The 25,655-nt window shown below is 41.7% G+C and overlaps 1 protein-coding gene across 4 annotated transcripts in view; it reads left to right on the top strand.

The window, feature by feature from the left end:
* The window catches only part of cacna2d2a (calcium channel, voltage-dependent, alpha 2/delta subunit 2a), a 207,921-nt gene that overhangs the window by 89,844 nt on the left and 92,422 nt on the right, over nt 1-25,655 (top strand). For all 4 annotated transcript variants that reach the window (XM_050039173.1, XM_050039172.1, XM_050039171.1 and 1 more), the window contains exon 4: nt 21,471-21,530. In XM_050039173.1, the coding sequence (XP_049895130.1) occupies nt 21,471-21,530 (60 nt within the window). The remainder of the gene's footprint in view (nt 1-21,470; nt 21,531-25,655) is intronic.

The raw sequence follows: 25,655 nt of genomic DNA, 5'->3' as shown, positions 1-25,655 counted from the left end.
GCGGACCCAGAAATTATTATCCCACAGTTTGGCCACTATATCAAATTGGCTTCAATGCCCGGCGCTGTTCCTGGGCTCTGGTTCTCAGGCTACAGCTATAAACATCCACCAATCAGAGGGTAAAATAGAAGCTTCTTTTTAGCATGAGAGGTGAAACACTGGGCATAGAAGTCCAAATAGTAAGAAAAAAACACTCCCTGCTGCTCGTAAAGTGTGCAGGAATTAAGTGAAAGCAACCTAGATGAGCATATCAACATTTGTACCATCTCCTCTCTTCTCTCAACTAAAAATAAACAGTAAGAAGACTGTTTAGAAAGATTTTAAGGAGGGAATCAGGCCACAATTGTAAAAGTGGTGTACACTCACCTAAGTGTAGTTCCCTGCATCTCCCTTACAATTCATGCAGTTACATTACATCAGGCGGAGCATTGAAGGCTTAGGTTATACCTCACACACTCTGTAGGCAGGTGTTCCAGTTTAAAGGTCTAATCTGATACTGTAATCTTGCTTTATATGCATGATAATGACATTTCGGGGGCGTGCTTCGTTTTGTCCTCACTCTTGTTTTGAGACCTCGCTCGTTGCACTACCATTTCAGATGACACAGTGGAGCTGCTTCTTAAGGGCAGCCACGGCAAACTATGCTAAGTGAAGGCGGAGGAGTACATCTATTCATTTAAATTGGTGCTAATGGCAGACTATTTAAAAGTCAATTAATTGCTAGGGGCCAAATGCACAGTGGCAGTTAATGCTGTCACAACGCTGAGTAGTAATTGGATGTGTTGATGGGATGTGCCTGTGTGCGCTGGTGTGTATTCCTCGCGTCTGAAACTGGGTGGCCACCTACTACACCTCCAAAAACTCTCAACAAAAGGACAGTCTGTTGCCCGGTGAATGATATTTGCCATAAAGCAGAGCATCACGGGAAGGCAGCACAATAGCCTGGATTCAGTCTGTGGAGATGCATCCATTGCTTTGTTATAAAACGTTTGTTTTCAGTTTTCAATAGCTCTCATCGTTTGCTTTTTACTTTGCGCTATTATTCCTGAATTCTGCTTTTGAATCCCTCTTCTGTATCCCTTTTTGTTTTTCTCAGTTTGACATCACTACCCCCATCTCTAGTCTCACCTTTTCATCCTCTTCTTCACTTTATCATCCTACTCTGTACGGAGAGAGAAGGGGGAGAGGGAGGGCCCGAGATCGATGTTGGGCCTGCGCACACAGAGACCGGCAGCTGGCTGAATCGGAGTGATCGATCAGGCACAGAGCATTTGCTCTGCCAGACTGCTGGGCCTTTGTGGATGGAGATTATTTCTAAATTATTACAGGAGGCAGATGCTTGTCAGAAGATGCTCTCTGTCAAGGTTAGACTGCTTCAGAGCTGCCTAGCTCCCTCCTTCTCCCTCTCCCCCCTGTCACACTTTAGCTTTCTTCATCTTCTTAAATTCCTCTACTTTCCCTCCTTTTATCTTTCACAATTTCTTTCTCCCCTCCAAGGTTTTTTTTCTGTAATTTTACATATTCCACATTGCTCTTTTATATTATATAGCTGTCTTTCTGTCAGCGTGTTGTTTCCCTAATAGCAGATATGTTTAGCACGTTATAGGTGAGATAAAAGGCACGCAGTGTATACCACTCAGGTAATGAGAAACTGAAAATGCCATCTAGTAAATTGACTTCATACACACAGACAGAACGGGCTGCAAAGTATAATCTTTGACCAATGTTGGTCTATAATGATACTGAATACAACAGCAGGCAGCTGTGCGTTTGAAGCTTCCTCGAAAATGAGTTTGTTCTTTGTGGAACGATTTAAATAAGGTATTTTCATTCCCTGCCCTTCAACAATGCTGAGTGCCTGAGTTCTTAAAAAATAGATGCATGTGGATGGCTTTTGTGCATCTTAGTGCTGGGTGAGAGCCGTTTGTGTGCACTTCTGAGTCTGTACATGTGCGCCTAAGTTTTAAGTTGATAATGTGAGTTTAAGACGTCTCGAATGTGTGTGTTTTCACCCTTGTTAGGCTGATTGGACTTGAATGGCCTTGTATTTGTGATGAGCACTGCTTTATTCTTATGGTCAACATAAATTAGCCCACTTCTTCTATCTCACATGACATATCACAGCCACTTTGGAGTGAATTTACCATCTTCAGCTCTCTGTACAAAGTCTTATTCCCAGGTTTCGAATACCAACGCTCTGGATTGCTGGTTCGGTCTGACTGCCAACTCAAAGTGTCTGTACTAATGACTTTAGAATGAGATTCATCAATCAACTATATTTCTCCACAATAACATACAGCACCTTTACGTTTTCTAAAAGATCATTTCATGTAGTGTTGGCGAATTTATGTATGATGATGCAGTTACCCTTGACACTGGGGGTTTCTGGTGATTGCAACTGATCCCAGGGATTGTATGGTTACATTGTAACCTTGGTTCTTTGAGTCATGGGTGGATGAAGAACCTGAAAGCCATGCTTTAATAAAAGTAAAGATATCTTACCAGAAAGCTACTTTGGTAGAAGTTAAAGTCACCTAGAATTTTACTTGAGTAAAAGTCTTAAAATATCTGATATTTGCTATACTTAAGTATCAAAAGTAATTTGATTAAATTAAATGTAATTAAACATTGAAAGTAAAAGTGCAAGTAAATGCTTATAATAACAAAGCAGACAGTCAGAATTCTGATGATAATGAAGTTTATTTCTTCTTCACGTGTACACCACCTTAAAAATGGAGTGTATATTACACTTGAAAAAATACGAGGTCTTCTTCACAACTTAAAGGATTTAAAGAAAACCTTTGACTTCCAGGGCTGACACACTGCAGTGGAGCGGTCACCATGCAGTTACCTGTCACAAATTTTTATCTCATGGAATCATTACTCGCCCTCTCTGCTGTGGGACGCCATTTTCTGCCTCCATCATGAAGTCAGTCTCATCGTAGATTGGAATGTAGTTGCTAGAGAGAGAGACTATCTCTCCAGGTTTTAGGCTGCTTGGAGATGGTTCCAATCAAACTATCAGCGAATACACGCCGGCACAGGTGCTTTATACATAAGGTGTGGCCGGGCAAGCCTTAAAGAAGTATCCATGTGCCCTGACTGCGGGGGGATCATTTCTCCATACTTAAGGACTATGTTGTGAAATGGAGAGAGAGTCTCTTTCCGGTAGAAACGAGGGGAGGAGCTTGCTTACAACCATCTTTATCCATAATGTCTTAATTCTATAAAATAGACAAATAAACTGAGATAAAAGAAACTTTAGGGTAGTTCTCATCACAGGAGCAGCCTGACCCTAATTTGTGTTATCCACAGTCAGGTGAACACATGAATTGCATGCGTTCAATACAGGGATGTGTTTAGCCTTCAGTAGGTGAGCAGTAATTATGTGTCCACTGTCCATTGAAATGTTGTACATTCATTCATTCAGTCATTATCCGTAACCTCTTACCCTATTCAGGGTCGCAGAGGGGGTTGAGCCCATCCCAGCTGACACTGGGCAAGAGGACGTCAGCCTGTCACAGGGCTATGTTGCTCATGTTTTGAACTAATTTTCAAATCTATGATATGTGACTATTCTCAAGAGGAAGGAGGAAGATTACATAGGGTAGTTAAACAAGCGTGAAGTGGCATTTTATCTGTTTCTCACCTTAGCATGCATGAATGTCAATTTATTGAATGGATTTGTCTCCTCTGTCTTCACGCATCATTTATCGTTTTTCTCAGCTAACATTGGGAACAGAGAGGGGGAGGACATGTTAGAAAAGGTTCCTGGATTATTAAGACAAGGGTCATTGTGGTTACTCCATATCTTAGACCCAATGGCTAGCTTGACACTTTACTGTTTTTGTCAATATTCAATGCACTCGTGGATGAAGTCAAGATGCGATTTAGTGTATCTTTTCACTTTGGTTCGACGAATGTATACAAGCAAAACTTAGCAATTTATATCATAACCGAAACCATTTATGAAGCAATGGCTGAGCAAGTGCTGGAGAACGAAAGGGCTGATGTTAGGTTGTTTGGATCTCAGTTGCATCTCAGTTTGGACACATGTAATCAGGTTAAGTCATATCTATATACAACCAGCATGTGAGAAACATTTTAAAGCCAGGTGTACTACATTTTGTATTTCAAGAAAAATCCAGGACCTTTTAAGGCATTTTCTTTTTAGCAAGCAATTTTTGTACACAGCTTAATGTGTGCATTGAAAGGTGGAATCATGCAGCACTTTATGCAACTGGAAACAGAGGGAACACTTCTCAATGTGAAAAAATATGCTCATGAACAGTCCACAGCCATTGTATATTAATTTTTCTTTTCTTCGTGTTTTAACTGAATTGATTTTCACATTTGACTCTGGATGAGACAGAAACAGCACATTTTTCAAACTTTTCCTCAATATGGAGTCGGGCTGTACCGAATAGTTCAAAGCCTCAAAGGTTTATCCATAAGGTTGACATTCACATTCTAAATTTACAGTTGAATGATGCACAGGGTTTTGTTTTTTTAGATTAAGCTACAATAATATTCGTAGTCTTCTCCTATTAATAGAATTAGATTCCAGTGGTGGCTGCGAAGACATCTTCATAAGTCATGTGATTCAAACGTTTCCACTAATTCTACAGCAAAAGTCAAAATTTATTTGAAAAGAATCATTTCCAAAATTCACAGTATGTTTTTATCTAACAATATATTCTGCTTCAATCCGTATTTGTTGGCGTTTCGCCTTTCAAAAACAACATTTTTACTGCAGACAAAAAACTGTTTGCTCTCACATACACACTGGGAGGCACACACCTGTATTAATGGGGCGGTCGAGCAGCAATCTAACAGCACCATGCATTACAACCAGCCATCTCATTTAATCCAATGAATTACTGTATTCAAATTGAGTTTTTTTTTAAGGGTGATGTCATCATAAAATATGACAATCGAAAACGTCAATAGAAACTGTGAATGTAAAAAAAAAAAAAGACCGTTGGTACAGCCTTAATGTGGAGCATTCATGTTGAACAATCTGTAGTCGTAACAAACGTATAACAAAGTGCAGGTGGTTCGTGGATGGTGCTTTGAACTCCAGATGATATTTCACTGATGAAATACATCGCACACAGTAGTAACGTCACTCTGGAGAATTATCAGCTCAGAAAATAGAGCATGCTCAATCCACATCTGACAGACATGAAAGAAAGCTGTGGGATTATTTTCTTAGACAGGACTGAGCGAGCAAATCAGTATCAAGAGAGTTAAAAATGAAACAGAGGGATTGAGCAATGATAATTTATTAGTTATTGAACAAACCTTTACATTGTTTGTCGTATTTACATAACAATCCCTGTATGTATTCAGGTGTGGTTAGTTATATAAACTGGAGATCTTACATTGTGGTTCCACCGCTCACAGCACTTATGAATGCTGAGCATCATCCCCTTGTTGAATATTCAGAGAACGTCCTCATACAGTATAGACTGTACGAGGACGAGCCACAGCAGCGAGATCAAACATTTACATTGTTAGCCAGATGTTGTTTGCATTAACATATGAAACCTGACAGCGAGCTAGGTGTGCTGCACACAGTGAAAACAGGCCGCTTCATTTGTTAGTCAGAAGACATATTGACATAAAAGGTGGCAGATTATTAGATGAAATGTCATCATCATACTCTTCCTGCAATTATAGATCAATCTAATATTGTTTTTGCTAATGGAAAACGTATATTCAGATTGGATTTACAAACACACAAGATCTAAACGTGAACACCTCTGGATGTGGAGGAGGAACATACACAGTCAATTTAAAAGCAGCTAAAGTGCACGCACATACTGTAAGACCAGTGACTTGTGATTACAGAAACCCCATCACTGTGTGCTTTCATATAGCTCCAGAGCACACTGTAGGTATTTAAATGCCAGGGCACTTAGCTCCATTTCTCTCTAGTAAAAAAGATCTCCTCTGGGAGAGATAGACAGTGTGGCAGGGGGGAGAGAAGAAGAAGACGAGAGGAATGGAGAAATAGAGGCGAGATGAAGCCTGGATGGGGAGAGAGAGAGAGAGAGAGAGAGAGAGAGAGAGAGAGAGAGAGAGGGTGATGAGAACAAGGGAAGTGAGAGGGATTAATTGTTCACCCAGGAGAGGGAGATAACATCAGATGTTTAAAAGCCGCCACAACTAATCCTGTCATTTCTTGGACTAGAATAATGAAAATGGAGAAATGATATCTCTTGGAGAACCGGAAACCAAGCTAATCTGTATGCCTGTAACGAGCACGTTTGTGATTGTTTAATGGTCGACAGCTTATGGTATATTTTGCCTCACGTGGTATCATTTTCCACTTTGATGAAAAAAAAAAAAAAAAAACACCTCAATTTTATTAGATGTAGTGTTGCTGTTTTTCTTTAGACTTTATTTCTCCCTCTGTGATTAGTTATATTTGTGTAATTCTTCATGATATACTATATTTAACACAGTTTGCATAGATGAAGCATTAAATCATGCATCTGTGCACTCGCCAGTCATTGTAAACCTAGTCCTGTTGTCAGAAAGGAACATATCAGTGCATTTTTTGGTCCATTAGCCGCAAATCGCATTTTTTATTTATTTTTTTTTACATTACTCACGACAATTTCCCAAAGCATACCATATGGTTTAAATTGCTTTTCAGCCATGGATTTGTATTCATTTTATTACAGTATGAAAACCGACTTACTTGTTCATATTGCACAATTTGTGCTTTAATTATTATTTTTCTTGCTTCCTTATCACTGCTGCAACAAAAAGCATGGCATTCAGGAGCCACAACACAAACAAACATGGATATCAAGGAGAGAGATAGTGTGAATTTGCTCATTTGTTGCATTTAAAAGGTTGCCACTCTGCAGTCGCACATGTCAGAACATCATGATAAAGGTGACAAAACATTCACCGTGATGGATTACCTGTATCAAGCCAGTTTAAAGGCTCTCTGAGTTACCCTGGTGAAATAAATGTAAACCAGTGGCTGCCCTGAAGGCAGGAAATCAGTTGAAGAACATATGGCGCACTTTTGAAATCAGTCAGCAGTAACATATAGAGTACACGGTTTACAGTTAATGAGCTAAAACATGCAAAATCATCTGCATGGTCCTTGAAATCCAGGCAGAGACCCCTCCTGGTGTTCTCTGTGTGGGACCAGCTCTCTGCCCTACTTCTGTCTGCTCTTGCCCTCCCATCCAAGTATCTCTCTCTTCCTCCTCTGACCCACACCTGCCGTTCTCTCCAACATCCCCTCCACCCTTTGGGCCCGCAGCACTCCCCTTCCTCCCCTGTCATATCTGTCATAGACGTTCAGTCGCTGGTGTTGCTCTAGGCTTCAAATTTAATTTGGTTTCAATCTGCTGTAATTGCTTTGAGAGACGGCCGTGTCTGCATGTTTTTCCTCTCTTATGTCTGCTGGAATACTTTATAAGATGTGTGTGTGCGCAAATGTAAGTGTGTGTGCGTGCGTGCGTGCGTGCGTGCGTGCGTGCGTGCGTGCGTGTGTGCGTGTGTGCATGGATGAATATGACTGAAGGTGTGTACTCATGCGTGCACATGTGTGTAAATCCCGAACAATTGCCTGGCCACACACTGTCAATGATACACTTTGTCAAACACCAGCTGCTGTCACTGGACTCTCTGGCACTTTGACAAGGCTTTTGTCAGATACCATACACTTTCTCTTTGTAGCTGAAATGCAAGGAGGGGAGGGAGCGAGGTAAATCTGCAAGACTTCACAAAATACCTTTTTGGTAACACCTCATGACCTTTTAGTTGAATAATAACCTCCCTATAAGCCCTGAATGTGTAACCGCTTTCATTATTCTATCAGCAATCTAAAGTAAGAGGGAGGATGATTGAAGTAAAGGGCAAAAAATGGACAGCAAAAATAAACTGTTTGCCCTTGAATTGCAGACGGTGCTGTGGTGAGGTGAGGTGAAAGGAAGGTTGCTAAGCTGATGGACTGAGATAATATTGGTTTGTGGGGGAAAAAAAATCGCCAGCCTCCCTCCTTTGGTGGGATTTCTCTCTTTCTCCATTCACCTCTTTTGTGTCCTGTCCATCCAGCCTGCTCTCATCCCCAGGTCGGCAAATATTGATGCTTTATCATGTGTGTGATATCGACGCCGAAGGCACAGCATCTTAATGAGACACACAGGGCTTTCAACTTACTATAATGCAAACTCATCCGGGGCTATACTTGAGGCTAAGAGCAACTACTGTAGTATGAAGAGCGAGAAAGTTTGCATGGGTTGGGAAGGAGGGGTTGGATGGTTCAAACAAAACTTTACTCTCACCCTGGAGACCGCTGTTTGTGTTCTGTGTGAAACCAAAAATTAATGTTGTGTAAATGTAACGTCATATATGTATGGTCGTATCACATGTCATTTTAACATCACGTGACGAGTTTTGTTGCCTAAAACTAACTATGACTAGCTGTTTCACAACATTAATCAAGTGTTACAATGCGTTTCAGCTGTGTGTCATACAGTATAGAGCCGTTCAAGGGTGCCCTATGCGTTGCTGTTAGACGCCACGGGGCATGTCACAGCATCAGTATTTAATGACCGGGGAATAATATAGGGTTGTGTCATCTCCAAATTAGTCATTTCCACTTGCCATTGTAGATATATATACATATACATATACAACATATAACAAGACAACTAATCGCACATTATTTAAAGCACTGTTTTTGTATTTTGGATTCAATAATACCCAGTGAAATTCCAAAAAGGGATTCCCAGACTCTGCCCCCCAAAATTCTTTCAGTTTCTCCTTTGTCTTAAAAACATGTCTGACCCTCACCAACTGTAGTTGTATCCAAGCTCAGCAGCCAGTTTGAACCTGTCAAAGAAAAGGGCACAGAAAATACAAACCAGTGTGTAATTGATTGCACGTTGATTAGTGAGGGCTCTTTGAGCTGATTGCAAGAGTACAGTGTGTACAGTGGAGTTTGTGTGGGTGTAATACGTGACCAGGGATGATTGAGAGCGTCCTAATGTGTATATGTGTGTGCTTATGCATTTAAAGAGCTGTGTGCAACATTCAGAGCAGGGCTGTGGAACAGAGTCTGAGCTGGGATTGCCTGCATACGGCTCTCAATGTGGAGGTTGCTGAGCTGGAGGCTAGGAGCTCACAGTGCTACTGACAATGGCAACAGTGATGTGTTGGGGGGGATCTAGAGGGTGGGTGGCTCCAAACTGTAATGTTGGTTGGGAGACCTGTAGTTTCTTAACTTCATTAGTTTTAGCCTGATTCCTAGCTGGTTACTAGCTTTTACAGCCTTGCGACTCTGTGGTGAAGAATGGTCGGTAGATGATGTGCATTAAAACATAACATGAAACCTGAGATTATCTTGACACTTTCTGCTAACTACTGTAGCTTTGTCTGCGGTGCTGTCGAAGAACGACATGAGGTCTTACAGCGCTCACTGGCCCAGTTACGGTGCTATCCTACACACACATGTAGTCTCACCTCCCATGACAGACACTACTAGGCTACATCACATTTATCTTCAAGGGGAAGGCTTGGCCAGTTACATTTGTCATGGAAAATGAGAACCATGAAGGTTGCCCTTTGGTATTAAGCTTCAAAAAAAAAAAAAAAAAAAAAATTAGCATGACATGTTTGAGTTGATTTGCCTCACTTGACTTGCACTTTATGGGATTGCGATTGTTGCGCATGCGCACATTGCATAGTTTATACTGACACAAATATGTCATGCAGCCCTACTGTTCAGTCACCGTGGGTCGGGATGGTGATAACACCAGGCATTGACCTTGCACCATCCCGTGGGTGACCTACAGGGATGCCGTATGAGTCCAGTGTGGAGCTGTAGCAATTAGCTAGCCAGTGGGATACACAGGAATTCGCATGCATGTAAATGCACACTCAGCCAGACCGTCAGCCACAACAGACCACCGAGAAGCTCGCATTAAGACACACAGTGGTAGTATGATTTCATTCTTCTCAGGGCGCCATTACTCCAGCATATCTTTACAAATATTTGTTTGCTGTTATTCAGATAAATGACTTCTGCTCTGAATGTTTCATACCGCTCCTTTAAATGCACTCACATATGCCGTGACAATTATGCTTGGCTGCCAAACAAGATGCTGAGGAGTTTCAGCCGCTGCCATTGTTTTCCTGCTCATACCGTATGTTCGTGTGTGTGCTTTCACATAATGTGTGTGCTTTGGCATAACTAGAGTTTTTGTCAAGATGTGACACAAATAACAGATTGTTGAAATATAGAGTGGCTGAGTGCACGCATCAGCTCTCGGTCTCGTTCTGTTGTGTTTGTGTCGCAGAGTGTGCTTGTATATATCACTCTCACCTCTGATCAAGGAGACATTTGCCCTGCATCTTGATGCTGTTTCACTCTGCTCCTCCCCACTCAGCTCTGCTGAGGAGGCGGACGAAACAAGCAGGTCATCCAGGCAATCGCACATACCTGTTAACAGATGTACCAACTAAAAGAGCAGTCATGTGCTCTGTTTCTTTCTAGTGGAATGTCACTTGGCTTCTTTAGACTTATTTATTTTTAGCTATCGCTTGTTCCAGACAATGCAATTTTCTCCTTCTCAGTCACCTGCAAGGTCAATGTCTTACGGGCTGCTAGAAAAACAAGACGTCTAAATCTTGTTTTGTTTTTTTGTAAGTGGTGCCTTTAGGCTCCCTTCCTCTGTCTCTGTTGCCTGACTGAAGCCAGTAACAGCAGGAAACGCCAGGCAGCAGTTTGGGCATGTCTGTGACTATCTGTCAAACAATGGACGGTGAGCCCAACCAGCCAGACATCCACATGTCACTGAGCTGATCCTGGCCCCACCGACACACACCGCTCCGCCTGCACGCTCACCCTGAGCCCCCTGCTGGCCCCTCCATGTAGGACACGTGGCTACCTGCGAGCAGTCAGGGCTGCAGATCTGTGCGGTGTTGACTCACTGCGATGCTCCCGCAGTGACCTTGTTTGACCTTTACGTCTTTTAGATTTGTGCTGTATACGTGCATCGTGACCTGTGTGTGTACATGTGTGCCTGTGAGTAAATGAAGCTGTTTGTAGCATTCGTCCCATAGGAGGTTTAATTAAATCTACAATGGTAGTTGCTCCAGTGAATGATAATGTGCAGTACAATGGTCTTTGGCCCCGTTCTGTGCTATGATGAGTCTGCCACTTAGCTTCAAAGGCTCTGTGGTTTAATGAGCGAAATGCATATTATTTTGAATGGAGTATCTCAAATGAAACAAAAAGTGCCCCAATTAGAAGAGAATTAATATTGTTTTTATGAAGCTACTTCAGCAGTGATATATTAGATTAGCTCATTTGCCCCGTGACATTGCTTCTAACATAATTGTATTTTGATTATATCCATTTTATAAAGTTAGAAGTAGACTGATTAGTACACAAGAGCTTATGATCAAGGTCGATTATTTTCAGTGTAGCTCTAAAGAACCATAATGAGGGAGTTTAGCTGCCGTGGAGAGCTACTGTATTGTTCCAAAGTAAAGACAGCTGCCTTTCTTGTCCCATTGAACTACACACAGAAGCTTCAGCACAATGCTGGCAATCTACTGTGGAAACATGGTGCTTCTGTGGGCCTGTGTGGAGTGTAGAAAGCTGGTGTTTGATTTTTGAAAAGCTGTGGAGTTGCTGCGGGTAGGTGACAGCTCGCGTCTTCCAGATCCGGTCTCCGTGGAAACAGCACAGTGGAGACGGGAATGCGCCACGATGAGTGGGGAAAGGCAAAAAAGAAAGTGTTAACATTTCCATTGTGGAGGGGGAAGATTATCGGGGGGGAAACAAAGGCAGGGATTATCTCAGCACATGCTACAATAGCACTACACGCACAGCCTCTGCAAACGGGCCTGCCACGGGGTGCTTTGGATCACAGAACAAAGACAGGGTCTCCCACCCATCCATGCAGATCCTCTGTCAGAGTTAGCTAATAAGGACTACAATACCCAGCTGCCGGTCGCAAACCAACCAGGGACCTGGAATTAAGGGTCATTATTTCTCCTCATTATGGACTTTAACATTGTTTGGCCACTCTGAAAAGGAGCGCCTATTCTTGTTATCACAGAAGATTGTTTGCCGGTACTTGAAATGGAAAGTTCTGCCATTAACGCCACTGAGGAGAAAGTGTAATAATGCAAGCAATAAAAACATGTCATATGTTCTCAAGCTTCTTCCCATTTCATCCTGCGTCAAGTTCTGTGCTATGTGAAGTCAATTAAACAGTTTTGAAGTTGGTTTGTGACTGTGTTGTTGGAATTAATATGGCGTTAGAGGAGGGAGAAAGTTTGAGGGCAGTAAACTGAGACAGATGGAGAGAAATGGAGTACAGCATATGATGGCAGGATAAAACAGCCAAGCGAAGAGGAGAGATAAAGGGATGGTGAGAGAATGAAAGGTGGTGGGGGACGGCGGCTGCAGCGCCGGCGAGGGTGCGAGGCGAAGTGAAAGTGAGTTTGTCTGTGATGTTTTAAAATTCTGGAGTGGAAAGTCCCTCCATCTGTTATTGTGGGACGGTTCTGACTCAGTGATTTCTATGATTGGCCTTAATCCCGGCCGAGTGGAGAAGACAGAATGAAGAGCTTAAAGCAGACTGCTCTCACTCTGACAGGCTCTACTGGCTGCTGCTGCTGCTGCTGCTGCTGGGGCTCACTGGCATGCTCAGTCTGCTGCCCCCTAATGGACTAACTGCTGCATGACACTGCACCTCTCTGCACTACTACAGCACAAGACCATGACACAGAGGGGACATTTTGATGTAGCAAGAATTTGTCAGCAGCCATGAAACAGCAGTTTTCGCTCAAGCAGCAGTAAAATGTGTAACAAATGTACATTTGTAATATTAAGTAATATAATTACACAAAATTTGCTTCAGTTGTTATTACCTGATACGCTTAGGCCTCTATAGTCAACATGTGGAACATTTGAACATTTGGTCTGTACCCCTACGTCACCTTTGGGGGTACCTCGCCTATACAGTTGCGTCTCCCGCCTTACCTCTCCCCTTTTGCTGTTGTGCTCCATGGGAGAGGTAAGCGACATTGCTCTCATAGTAATTTCTGTGTTCTAGCACTGTTAAGATACGTTTGTAAGGTTGTTTTTTTTTCAGCCTAAATTTATTCTATAATATGTGAACATATTCCTATGTCACTTAATTTGTGAAAGGGCTTGAGTTATATGGTCGTAATTGACGGAGGATTTTGTTTTTACCTCTCGCTGTCAGAGTTGTCAGGAACGGCTTGCCTCCAGAAGATATCCACGGTCTGGGCCTCTTTATATTAGCACTACGCAAACAACACCAGAATCTGCCAGTTACATATGGGGGTGGAGAGAGAGTCTGTAACCATAACTGTACAAAATTGTAAATAAAGAGCAATTACACTTAATGGATAGTAAAAAAAAGGCAACCAGATTGCACTGGGGGAGGGAGACCAAGCAAAAATGGCAAGAAACAGAAATCAGTAAGAGGGGCTGGATTATTTACACGATATTATCATAAGTGTATTATTAAAATAACATCAATGTTTCATTTTTAAATATCATGGTTTTCGTCATTACTAGTATATCCCAACATCCCACCACACTGTCAGCTGTAATGACCAAAATAAATGTACTGCTTGCCCTCAGCTATCACTGCCTGCCATTATGAATCCAAATGTGATCTATTAACTAAGAATTTTTCTAGTCGACCAGTAGTCGTCATTTAGGGCCATTAGTTGACTAGTTGCCCACATGTTAAAAATATTAATTAAACTATTAAATTCTAGGGATGCACCGAAATGAAAATTTGTGGCCAAAGCCGAATAATATTAAACGCTTGGCCAAATACCGAGTACCGAATGCCGTTTTTTAGTTTTTCATTAGTTTTTGCAGATGAACCCCCTCCAGATTAGTGTTGTGTGTGTGTGGTTGTGTTGACCCACGGTACGATACCAGTGAAAGTATCACAGTTCTGAGTAGTATCAGGATACCACAGCAAGAATGAGGCATGTGCCTTTTGTCATTTATAAAAAGATAAATCAATTTTCTATAATACATAAATGATATTTCAGTGGAATAAATTACTTATTGACTTATTCATACTTCAAAAACAGCATCAATAAATGATTAACATAGGGGGGATCAAAATAAAATAAATAATGAAATAAANAAGAACAGTCCCTAAAGTGCGGTGAGGTTTGTGGGCTGTTACCTGCCACAAAGAGTAATGTGAACGGCTCGTTTCTCCTCTGATACGCCACATGACGCCATGGCTCGGCTGTTCAGGTACTTTTGGGCAGTCATGACAACAAGTTATTCACCTGGAGCCGGACTTCTCCATCCCCGGTAAGCCGTTATCATGCGCCACTGTATTTGACAGGAATACGTATTCCTGTCCGTGTCTGTGACCCCCGTTCAACCCACAACCGGCGGGATTCGCCGTTTCGTTTCTGCTGCTGGTTAAAATCTGTACTCACACAGCGTGCTGAATGATTTATTTTGCCCGCACAAAACTATTTGTAGTCGCAAATGTGAGTGCGGTGACGGACAGAGTAAAATATCGCCACACTGCCGAGATTTTACTCCGTCCGTCACCGTACCTAGTTTGATTGCGTTATCAAAACACGCCGCTATCATTCGGCCTTGCTTTTCACTTATTCCACCGAATACCGAATGTGTGTTTTTTTGCAATATTTGGCCGAATATATTCGGTTACCGAATATTTGGTGCATCCCTATTAAATTCCATATTTGGGACAGGGCAACACAATGGTTTAAGTTGAAGGTGTGAGAAAGAATACTATCAGTAACATTGTTAACACTGTGCTACATTACAGAGAAATACAAAACCGTACTAATGAACCTTCATTAATATAGGCCTATATTTTATCTACAAGTGCACGTCACACTGAGCGAACCGCCTGTTAATGACGCTGTCGGCAAAGCAGTAATGATTGTGCTAAGTGGCTAATGGGCATGTAGCTACTGACATGTTTCAGATGATACGTCATGTTTGTAGTCGGCGTTTATGATCTTGGGTTCGTCCTTCACCTTCTCAAAATGATCCCACACTTTGGATTTCCTGCCCAACATGTCATTAACTAGCCTGTGTAATAACTGCAGGTACCAGCCCTGTAAATTAACGTGACTCCTGTCTGACTGCTGAGCGTGGCCACTTCCTGTGTCTGTCCTTTCAAATTAAATTCCTACAAGGTCCAGTCATGTAGGTTTTGATTTATTTTGACAAGGCGACTAAGTGACTAATGAAATCTTACCAACTAATGACCTCTCTGGTTGACTATTAGGGGGCAGCCCTAGTATTCAGGGTAGGGCTGGGGGATATCAAAGAAATTAAATATCACAATATTTCTTAGTAAATACCGCAATATCGATATTGCGAGGATATTGTAGAGTTGACTATTGGTGCTTTTGCAAAATATTTACACAATGATATTTTTGATAAACAGTCATCAGTAGTGTGGATATAATGACTAAGTAGGTCAAGATAAAACATAGAACACCTACAGTAGTCTGGGAAGTTCAGTTATATCACTTTACTGTAATGCAGCCTTTAAAAGCAGGAAAAGACAACAGTTAACCATATTACACCATCTAAACTGTAAGACGATATATAGTCTCATATCATGATATCAGTATAATATCTATGCATTGCCCAGCCTTAACTCAGAGTCATATTTCCTCAACACAGTTTGGAGTTTTTACTGGCACGGAGTTGTCTTCCACATCACTTCTCCATTTTAAAATATACTCCATTTGTGTCACTGCATCTGTTGCAACGTTAGCTATCTAACAGTAGCAAAACACACTTCACTTTACCTGATGACGTTTAAACATAACTGGTCATTGAAATGATGTATTCTTATTTGATTTTTGATTTTTTTTGTTTATATGATTTCGTGAGCACATTTAAAAAATGATAAGCTTAGTAAATTACCAAAAAATTACGTGTTTAATTTCATCTAACCAATTGGCAGTACCTCTGTAGCCCACTAGATTGCACTCTTGGGCTCATCAGTGCACCACAGCGTTCTGGTTGAGAATATCATAATACGCTGTCTTTAGGTAAACATATTGATTCTTCCCAGTCACTTATGTTTCACTGGATGTAACAAAAATGTAATTTCTAGTGAGCTGTGTCTGGATATTTAATTCAACAATGTGGGAAGGACCCTTAAGCAAGCTGTTCTATATTTAGACATCGTTTTCAAAGAGCTAAGTGGCTGATTGTCACCGTCCCCAGCAGCCAATCATTGTAAAATTTACTAAGGGTCTTCCCTCGCTGCGTTAGTCTCTCTTAGAAGGTTAAGTGACCTCACCACAGTCATTTCACAGTCTTTTGGTCCCCAAAGTGACTTAAGTGTTCCCAGAAACCAAGCTGAGAGGTCATTTAGAACATGTTGAGTACCTCGATTCAAGGCTGCAATCACATGTACAGGCCGTGTCGTGTTTTCTCAAGTGCCCTCTCACTCAAACACACACATTGTAGGGCTGTTTTGGAGTGTCCCTCCAGATCACACAGACGACAGTGTGGTGTGTCGAGTGCCCTTTAAGTTAATGCTCAGTGGAAGGGCCTAACAGGCTGCAGCAATCATACAGGCGGCCCGGTGTCGAGTTGGCGCTCACCACAGCATGACGCTGTCCGTCCCTGGTGCGCTGTCATTCCCCTAGAAATAACATGACTTCGAGTGATTAAACTGCTCCCCTCTGGAACAGAGCAAACTGAACTGTTATGAATATTAAAGATCTTAATCGCCTCATGCTGAGCTTTTGGTTATATTTTTTTTATCCTCCTGCTGTCTTCTTGCTCCGTGAGTTCACAGTCAGGGAGCACGGCTTTTCACCGTCAAGGTTCTTGGACAGCGGAGACATCACCAAGCTGCATATCCTGCTGTTGGGCCGTTTGTACAATTACATCATCATCTGCACCATTATGTACGGTATTTGCATACACGACAGACTCCATTGTGTGTTGTTTAAGGCTGTAGACCTTGCCGAGGTACTTCACATGCCACTATCCATTACCGAGTTGTGTTTATGGTTCTTGACCTTGCCTGAAGGCTCTGTGACAAATGGCCCAACATGTGATGCATTTTGTGTCAAGGTTACAATGGCAATAACATTATAGGACCGCGCTCACGTTGTCAACTCTTCTGGTGTCTTTGTGCCTGCATGCTGTAGTGTTATTTGCTGTGTTGTGTGGGCCTGTACCGAGCTTATCTGTGCTGTACTGTGCTGATCTCACTATGCTCATCCAGTGCTCTAAGCTGCTTGGGCTCCAGCCACCAGCATAGATGATATATCCCTGCCCCCCTCCTTCCCACATCTCTCACTCTGATTCATTGGCTGTTTGTGTTGCCCATCCATCTGGGCCAACACAGAGGAAGGAAAGACACATGAAGACACATGGCTGTTTTGGAGCAGGGGGACTGCATTAAGCTGCTGGGGAAGAGATAGGGTCCCAGAGAAATGGTGGCCTACCAGGGGGAGAGGGAGGAAAAATACCAAGGGAGAGGCAGCTGGAGAAACAGAGGACTGAAAAAAAAGATGTGTGGGCTACTCAGGGGGAGAGAAATGGATTTTCTAAAGGGACAAAGTAGAGATTCTTACTGACAGATTAAATGCTGAGAAAAAGACTGAGCCAAGGGGATGAAAGGCGAGCTAGATCAAAGATCATGACAGAGGTTGAGGGGGGGAGAAAGTGTGGAAATAGTTCAAACAAATCGAATGTTTTTATGTCTTCAAAAAGAACATTGCATATTAATATATATATATATATATGTGTGTGTGTGTGTGTGTGTGTTTTTTTTTTTTTACATATTCCAGCTGTTGTGGCAGAGAGTGAAAGCATATGGCTTTAATTTTCAGGCTAATCTCAGGGCTGGAAATGCTCCTCAGTGTTGATCCCTAATTGAAAAATGTAGTGTTGATAGTTTCACCAAGAGATTACCACTGTGGCGCTGCCCTTTAGGAAGACTGACCCTCTCTTACGGAAAAGCCGCACAATTACTGTCTTTTCTAATGGACTCTTTGGTAATCATTTCAATGGGCTAATTAGATCCTCACTTCATTGTTTTAGTCGCCTATTGTCTCATTAGGAAATGAATGAAATCTTATCGTTGTTATTTAAGGCTTGTTCAGGTGATTAAAAGCACAATGCAAAAGCATAGAGACACAGAGGACTCTGCTATTATGTGTCACAAATTAGGTTAGTGATATCATATTATGTGCATACTTTAAACTATTATGCTCCACCAACGTCCCTATACGATATCCACAAGAGTGTGGGCTGGTATTCTGGGGCCTTGTGTGTGTGTGTGTGTGTGTGTGTGTGATGAGAGGAGGCGGAGCGGCATTGTGTCTGTGTGCCTGTGAGTGGGAGGAGCAGCTGAGATGAGGTGGGCGGAGCTCTTAATAGAAATAGGACAGCTTTTACTATAATGAGAGTTGATGTCTTGTGTGTTTTCGGTAGATAAAAATCCTCCCGTGGTAGCGGACTGGTTCCTTCAGTGTGGCTCCACAAATGAATGAGCTCGTACTGTAGCAGGGGTCTAAATAGGGTTAGTAATTTCAGGGCTCTGGGACTTAATGGCTGATCACGTTATTCTGGGACAGGAACAAGATCGCCCCCTAGAGGCCCGGGGAAACCTAGATACTGAGGCATGGGAGGGAGGGAAGGGAGTGGAGAGGGAGAGAGACTGGAAGGCTTCTCCATATTTGCCACTTGGATGACTTCCTATATGAGAAGCCTACATACTTTAAGCTTCTTCAGAGATAAGCCTAAGCTACATCATGGTAAATCATGTTAGACTGTTAAAGCATATTTTTCAAGACAACATCAATGAGTAAGTGGTGGTTGATACTAGTCTGAGATGAAAATAATATTAAGGCGGGCTATATATTGCAAGTTTTTAAAATCTAACTTTAAGAAAACTGTCAGTTTTAACAGTGTGCCCTTTATGCCTGTTTTATCTCCGGCTATGGCTGAAGAGAAATGATCCCGTCTGGGCCCCAAGGTGACCACAGAGGAGCCAACCTTCTGACACACACCCAGGCCTGATTAGCCTGTGGTGGGCCTGCCTTAGCGGAGGGTGTCTTGTGATAAAAGGCTGAAACCCTCGATGATGTTGAGGTGCACAACTGATGATGTGTCAGGGGATGGCTCTGCCGGGCGGTCACGGCCGAAACACCTATGCTCTGGCACGAAGCACGCTGAAACTCCAGGGATTGTCACACCAAGTCCTAACCGATTAGTCTATAGGCCTGTTCTTTGTGTTTACCCTTGTGATATGTTGTTACACTGGAGTGAAGAGTCAAATGGCTAAAGATAGACTACAACACTGAAGGATCTAGTGGTCAAAGGTTTAAACTTAACACAAAATGGAACCACTGCCACAAGTTTTTGCATGTAAACTCTTAATTAAAAATGAATACAGTATTCTAAGAATCGATATAGTATTACAAAAAATAATAAAGAGATACTTAATTATGTTGATATTTTCCTACACTGGGGTATACCAGGGTATTTTGAAATCCTGAACGTATGAGTTTCAATACCATCAGTAATACAGATACTCCTCTTTCTATTAAACTGATACAACTGATGTAGTACACAGCATGTGCCACCAGGGGTCAGTGTCTACTGGTGGATCAGGCAGCTGAGTTGAGAAAGATGGCAACTGCAAGTGGTGGGGATAACGTTATAGGAGTAGTGAAAAAAAAGAATACCTCTGTCCGGAGTATTGTTAAATGTAACTTTATAAAGCAATTTATTAGATACATGATTTTATTAAACACGTCATTTCCGTTCAGCTCATTGATGTGTCGCTAGCCACCTCAGCAACAAGTGTCATCAGGTCCTCCAGCAAGAGGGGTGCTTATTTCCTATCTGGTCATTATTCCATGGGCCATAAGAATATAAACCCAGCAAGACTTGTCTAAGTGGGTTAATTGCGTATCAGAAACACAGCATTGTGGGACAGACCAGTGGTTCCCAACCTTTTTCCTTATTGGACCCCTCTTCTACTACTGAGTAAACTAACAACTGAGTGGCATATTTCATAGGTATTTCATATTATCTTTAATGCATAAGAACAACAGCAATGAACATCTGATGAACTGTATAATTAGCCCCAATTGTGAATGCAGTAACTTCAGAAAGTTGGAGGAACTGCAGAAACAATTTGGATGGATTTTGAGCATTATTTATTAGCATTTGCATTGAGCATTATTTCTATTTTGCATCAGTTAAGTTAATATCTTGAATCATAATCTAATCTTTCTAATCTAAATGATTCCATTTAGTTTTCTTCAGGGAAATGAATGAAATGGTGAGATATAGGCTTCCTGTATATATAATTTTTTTTAAGTTTCCTTATACCCCCGAAAATAAAGATGCCCTTGCAACCCGCGTGAAGCTTTGACGACTCCTAATGGGGGTCTGGACCCCCGGGTTTGGAACCAGTGGGTTAGACAGTGACATAAAAACTTAGCTTTTACATTTTTTTTTCTTTTTAATACACAAATACCGTTATCTACTGTATAGCAGAGTGAAATGTCAGAAAAGTATCAAGTAATAGATACCACCCAAGCCTACCATGTACAAGTATCTTGAACTGTATTTGAATGCGTTCTGTGACACTCGCTCAGAACTTGACAGCAGCCAAAGTCATGAATTTTGAGTCACAGCAGACATTACCTCCCTAGCTATTGTTTGCCACTTATCTAAAAGCATGGACAAATATCTTGCATGCTTGTTGACAAACAAACATCCCCTCGGGAAAAGTACACAACTAACCTGCAAATGTCAAGATCGGTCAGTACGGATTTGGAGTGGTGTGGATCTACCTCAGATAATAGCGGCCCATGCCTTGACTTGTTACTGCCATATCCCTGCTGTTATTCAGACAGACACACACACATATTATCACCTCAGTTTGTAACCACACTTTCACTATATGGCACTCAAATTTCCCCAATTTAATTTTGTATTTCTGATGATAAAACTTTCTTCTTGTTGATTCTCAAGTGTGGGATTTTTTTAAAGTTTATTCATCAATATGTTCACTGGTTTTTAAAAGATACAGACGTTGTGAAACAAAGACAGTTTTTTAGGTACAATCTACAGCTTCTAGAGGGGTTTAAAATCTGTATTTAGCTGGCTCACCTAGTGTCTGTGAACAAGCAGTTTTTGATGAAGGCTTGTGGTGCCATACTGTAATTTGGACCAGCACTTTAAGGAGTGTTGTTGGGTTTGGCACTCCCTAATCCTGTGAATTATCCAGTTAATTTACAGCTGTACTTGCTTTTGTAGGGAACAAGGTCACCATCGCCATCGTCCCATCTGTTTGTCTGTTTCACACACACAAACACACACACGCACAAATCAATGTCCTATTGACTTCTGACACTCACACTGCTGTTTTTGTGTTCCCTTGTAGAAACTGGCCAGGGAGGCGGAACAGCTTCAGAACCTGCATGTATGGCAAGACGGTGTGACGGTAAAGTAGGACACCCGCTCCTCTCCCTCCTTCTCCGAGACCTCTTCCTTCTTTTTTCTTTTCTTTTCCAGGCAAAACTGGTTTCTCTTCCCATCACCTGTTTTAACGTTTCCTCTCAATGTAGCAGTTCTCCCCTATTTTACTTGAAACTCTTTAATGACAATGTGATCAGCATCACAGAGACAACGTGGTAATAAAAAAAACACACTAACAGTCTTAACATGTACACACACACACTATAATTACTAACTTTTGGGGTTGTTATTTTTCTGGTCTTCAGTTTTAGTCTTCTGTCCGTTTTGTTTCACAGGCCACAGCAAGTTGAACATTACATTCTCTTGCAGCTGACCTTTAAAACATAAGAGATCCGCTCTCGAAATATATATATAAAAAAAAAAAATGGCATTACTGTGGTTTGTGTGTTTGACTGTGTGTGTTTGTGAGCCTCCGTGCTCCACTGAGTCTCAAATTTGCAAACACATAAATGCCCCATGAACATGCTTGCATACTGATGCACGCACACACACATATAACCTTACCCGACAGATACACATGCACATTCCCTACTGTCATATCCTCTGTCTCCAGGGAGACGAGCTCGCTGTCATGGTACACTTCCCACAAATGGATTTTTAACCCAGCGCCTCCTGGGGGATATTTGAGAAAAGGCTTTAACTGATTTAAAACGAATAATTATGAGCCCTACTTCCCTGCAAAGTCCATTTTTATTCATGGTTGCTTACACTCTGAAGCTGTAGTCTTGGGGTGGCGGGGCTACACCGCTCCCACCCTCCCTGCTGGTCCGAGGGAGGGAGCTGCAGTGCGGCTGTCCCTTCATCTTAGGCCTGAGGGGGGTTGATGTCTGCCTCCCCCTGCCCGGCTCTGATGCACCTCGATCGGATGTGTAGCCATGCAGGAAGTGGAGCCCGGGTCACAGTGACCACACACAGCACACCTGTTCATAAGTAGCTGCATCCAATATGGCATCAATACCTCCTCAAGTGGAAAAGCCAGCATTCTCTTTAATCCAACCCACCCCCGCCAAAACCCCTCTCTCCCTCTGTTCCTCCTTTCTGTCTTTCTCTCTTCTCGTTTCCATCTCTCTTTCCATCCAGTCCCCAGCGTCATAACCCCCCGCACCCACCGTCACGTTCATATACCTTTTCTGTTATCTGTACGTGTCTTTAATCAGGCATGAAAACAGTTGGAATATATCATATTGTTGCAAATACTGCAAAAGAATCCTAATGGCGCTCCGCTATTAATAATGTATTGGAGCTGATTTCATTTGCCTTTATAATTAGGCCAGGTAATGAATCTCAGCAGGGGCGACTGTGAAACCATTAAAAAAAGAGGTGGAGTGGGGGAGGAGGAGAGGAGTGGGAGAGGTAGATATGCCACATCCTTGCAAGGAGATTTTTCCTGTTTGTAGATTTTGTGCTTTCCTAATTTCTCTTTAGGTGAACACTCTGCTGACTGACACTCTAATTAGATTAGGGCTGCATGCTCTTTGGGCATATTAGGAGAAATGCGTCGCATCTTAAACTAGCGGGTGGAGCAGTCTGTCAAATGAAGAGAAAAGGTGTTTATGCATGAGTGACGGTGCGTTTTGATAGAATTTGTGAGTGTGTGTGTGTGAGTCTGTGTGTGTGTGTGGGTTGGAAAAGCATAATGTGGTTGTTTGTGTTTGTCGGCGAGCAGGTATTTATTTGCATGTGTTTATTAACGGCAGGTTCTGTACCTGGCCCAGCCCATCTGCTCGCCTCGCCAAACCGGTGACATCATAGAAACTCAATGATACGCCTGTTCCTCATAGCGGCTGCCATCGCAGCTGTTACCGTAGCAATTGGAAGACCTCACTCTTCCCCTTCCCTCTCACACACACACACATTCAAGCTTTTTCCCAGTCTAACCGCAGAGCCAGTTTTTGACCATCCCGACTGCTGGACATTATGGATGTCAAAATGTTGATCGTAACAACTGTTGTGATGGTCGTTCAGGGTTTTAAATCCATTGGAATGAAATGGTGTGTGAAATAGACATTAAAGTGTTGGATTGCCGCTGATTTCTCAAGGTCAGGTGCCCATCCCTCTGTGACACGCCACTATTGTGTTGGCAACAGAGTCATCCCAAGGCGACACAGTCATTTCAGGGCTGCTTTGCAATTCTCCCAAGGAGGGAGGAGAACCAGCAACTCCAGGGCCAAATATCAAAACTTTGCTTTGTTTGGTAAACTGAGAGTTGGCAGCCATAAAGAAGAGCACTATTAAACCTCTCAGGGAAGCATCAGCATAACCCTAATTTCAAAAATGCTCTATTTCAGAATGAGGTTGTGAAACAGTCCTACAGCTCTGAGCCAGCAGCTAGATGTGGATAATGTATAGGTTGGATTGAAATGTTGCTTTTTTGTAGTAAAAGCCATGATATGATTATCTGCGTGTTTGACAGTTCAAAAATACTTTACTACTTCTAGTATTTTTTCTCCCATAATGCAACCGAACACGAAAAACACACATTAAACATGCAGACATTTTAAAAACAATGATAAAATTGTGGGGCGTCGGTGGCTTAGTGGATAGAGCCCCATGTACAAGGCTGTTGCCGCAACCTCTCTCAATGATAAGATTGTATTAACACAGTTGGCCAGCCAATGGAATTAACAAAAAAAAAAAACGTCTGGAAAAAAAATCAATTAAATGCTTATGTTAGTGTCCATCTAAAGATTGAATGCACTCATGCAGAATGATCTCTTAAAATCCAGGGCTTATTGGTGCCAGAAATGTAGCAGTCATTTTCAGGTAATAAATATTGACATACATGTTATTCTCTTTAAAGTGTAGGGATGCACCGATCTGACTGATAGTAACAGTGATACCTGGTGTAATACTGTATATAAGCTATATGCCTCACTGTGTGAAGGTGAATGGCGTCATCCTTACATGCATAAGGCAGCATCAGACTTGACTAAAACATTGCTTTTCTAACTTTGTAAAACAAAATGTAACGCATAAGTATGTAAATATAAATGTACTGAATTGTTATTTGTTATTAAAATAATAAATTGTACCCAGCAACTTGGTAAAAAAAAAAACTCTAAATGCAGCAACAAATTGGTCAATACTTAAACAGGAAATAAAATTCCAGTTTAAAACAACTGAACAAATACGTCAGCCCAATTGTTATTAATAATCCAGCTACCTGAGTCAGCGTCGGCCCGATGTTTGGTACAGTATCAGTTGCAGATCAGTGCTTCCTATTTAAAAAAAAAAAGAGACTAAAAGTCAACAAAAAATATTATTCAGCCTCAGGGACTGATGACTTCTTAACTTGGAGTGTGGGCGGACATATTCATGGTGAGGCTTACTGAATATGCTAGGTTTGCTGGTAGAGACAATGTGGGACAAAATAGCACCAGATTAAGCTTCTGTGCACCATATGTGCCACCAGTAACATTCTGGCAGCTGTTCTAACATTTATTACGACAAATTCATATATTATGACATATTAGGATTTTTCACCAGCTAAAATATGATCTGATCAATCTGATTTAAATGTTTTCAGTAGTCATGTATGAATTATGGATATCCCCAGTCCAGTCAAGTTATTACATGATTAAATGGTGTCTTTACATCTGTAATGTCATTATAGATCCAGTATCTTAAAATGACTTCTGAGCAGTAAAGATAATCTAGTCCTGACTGATCACGGTGTAATTATGACTCTGTAATACATGTGTAGATAAAGTATCTTATAGATTCTCTGTGTTACAGTGGGTTGCTGTGTGTTTTTTAAAGTGAGCTTGACCATTTTCAACTCCTCTTCTTTTATGTCTCTCCATGCGGTTTGAATGTATGATAAATGGTGAGCTTGGCCTAGTTTAGCTCAGGTCATGTGTGTGTGTGGGTTCAGTGACAGTGACTAATGCTGAGGGTTTAATACTTGGTAATGGTTAGCCTACGGTTAACAAATCTTTTCACAAGGACAGTACAAACAATATCCCAACGATTACATAATCATACTCCTGCCTCTGTGGGAGCATGCACAGCATTCAACAGTCCTATTACTCTTTTATTTTATTCAAAATACTTTGATTAGTGAGATTAGTGAGTTATTAAGTCTAGTTTA

This window comes from Epinephelus moara, chromosome 24 (genome assembly GCF_006386435.1).
Source record: "Epinephelus moara isolate mb chromosome 24, YSFRI_EMoa_1.0, whole genome shotgun sequence".
Classification (NCBI taxonomy): domain Eukaryota; kingdom Metazoa; phylum Chordata; class Actinopteri; order Perciformes; family Serranidae; genus Epinephelus; species Epinephelus moara.
This window is presented reverse-complemented; position numbering and strand designations above follow the sequence as displayed.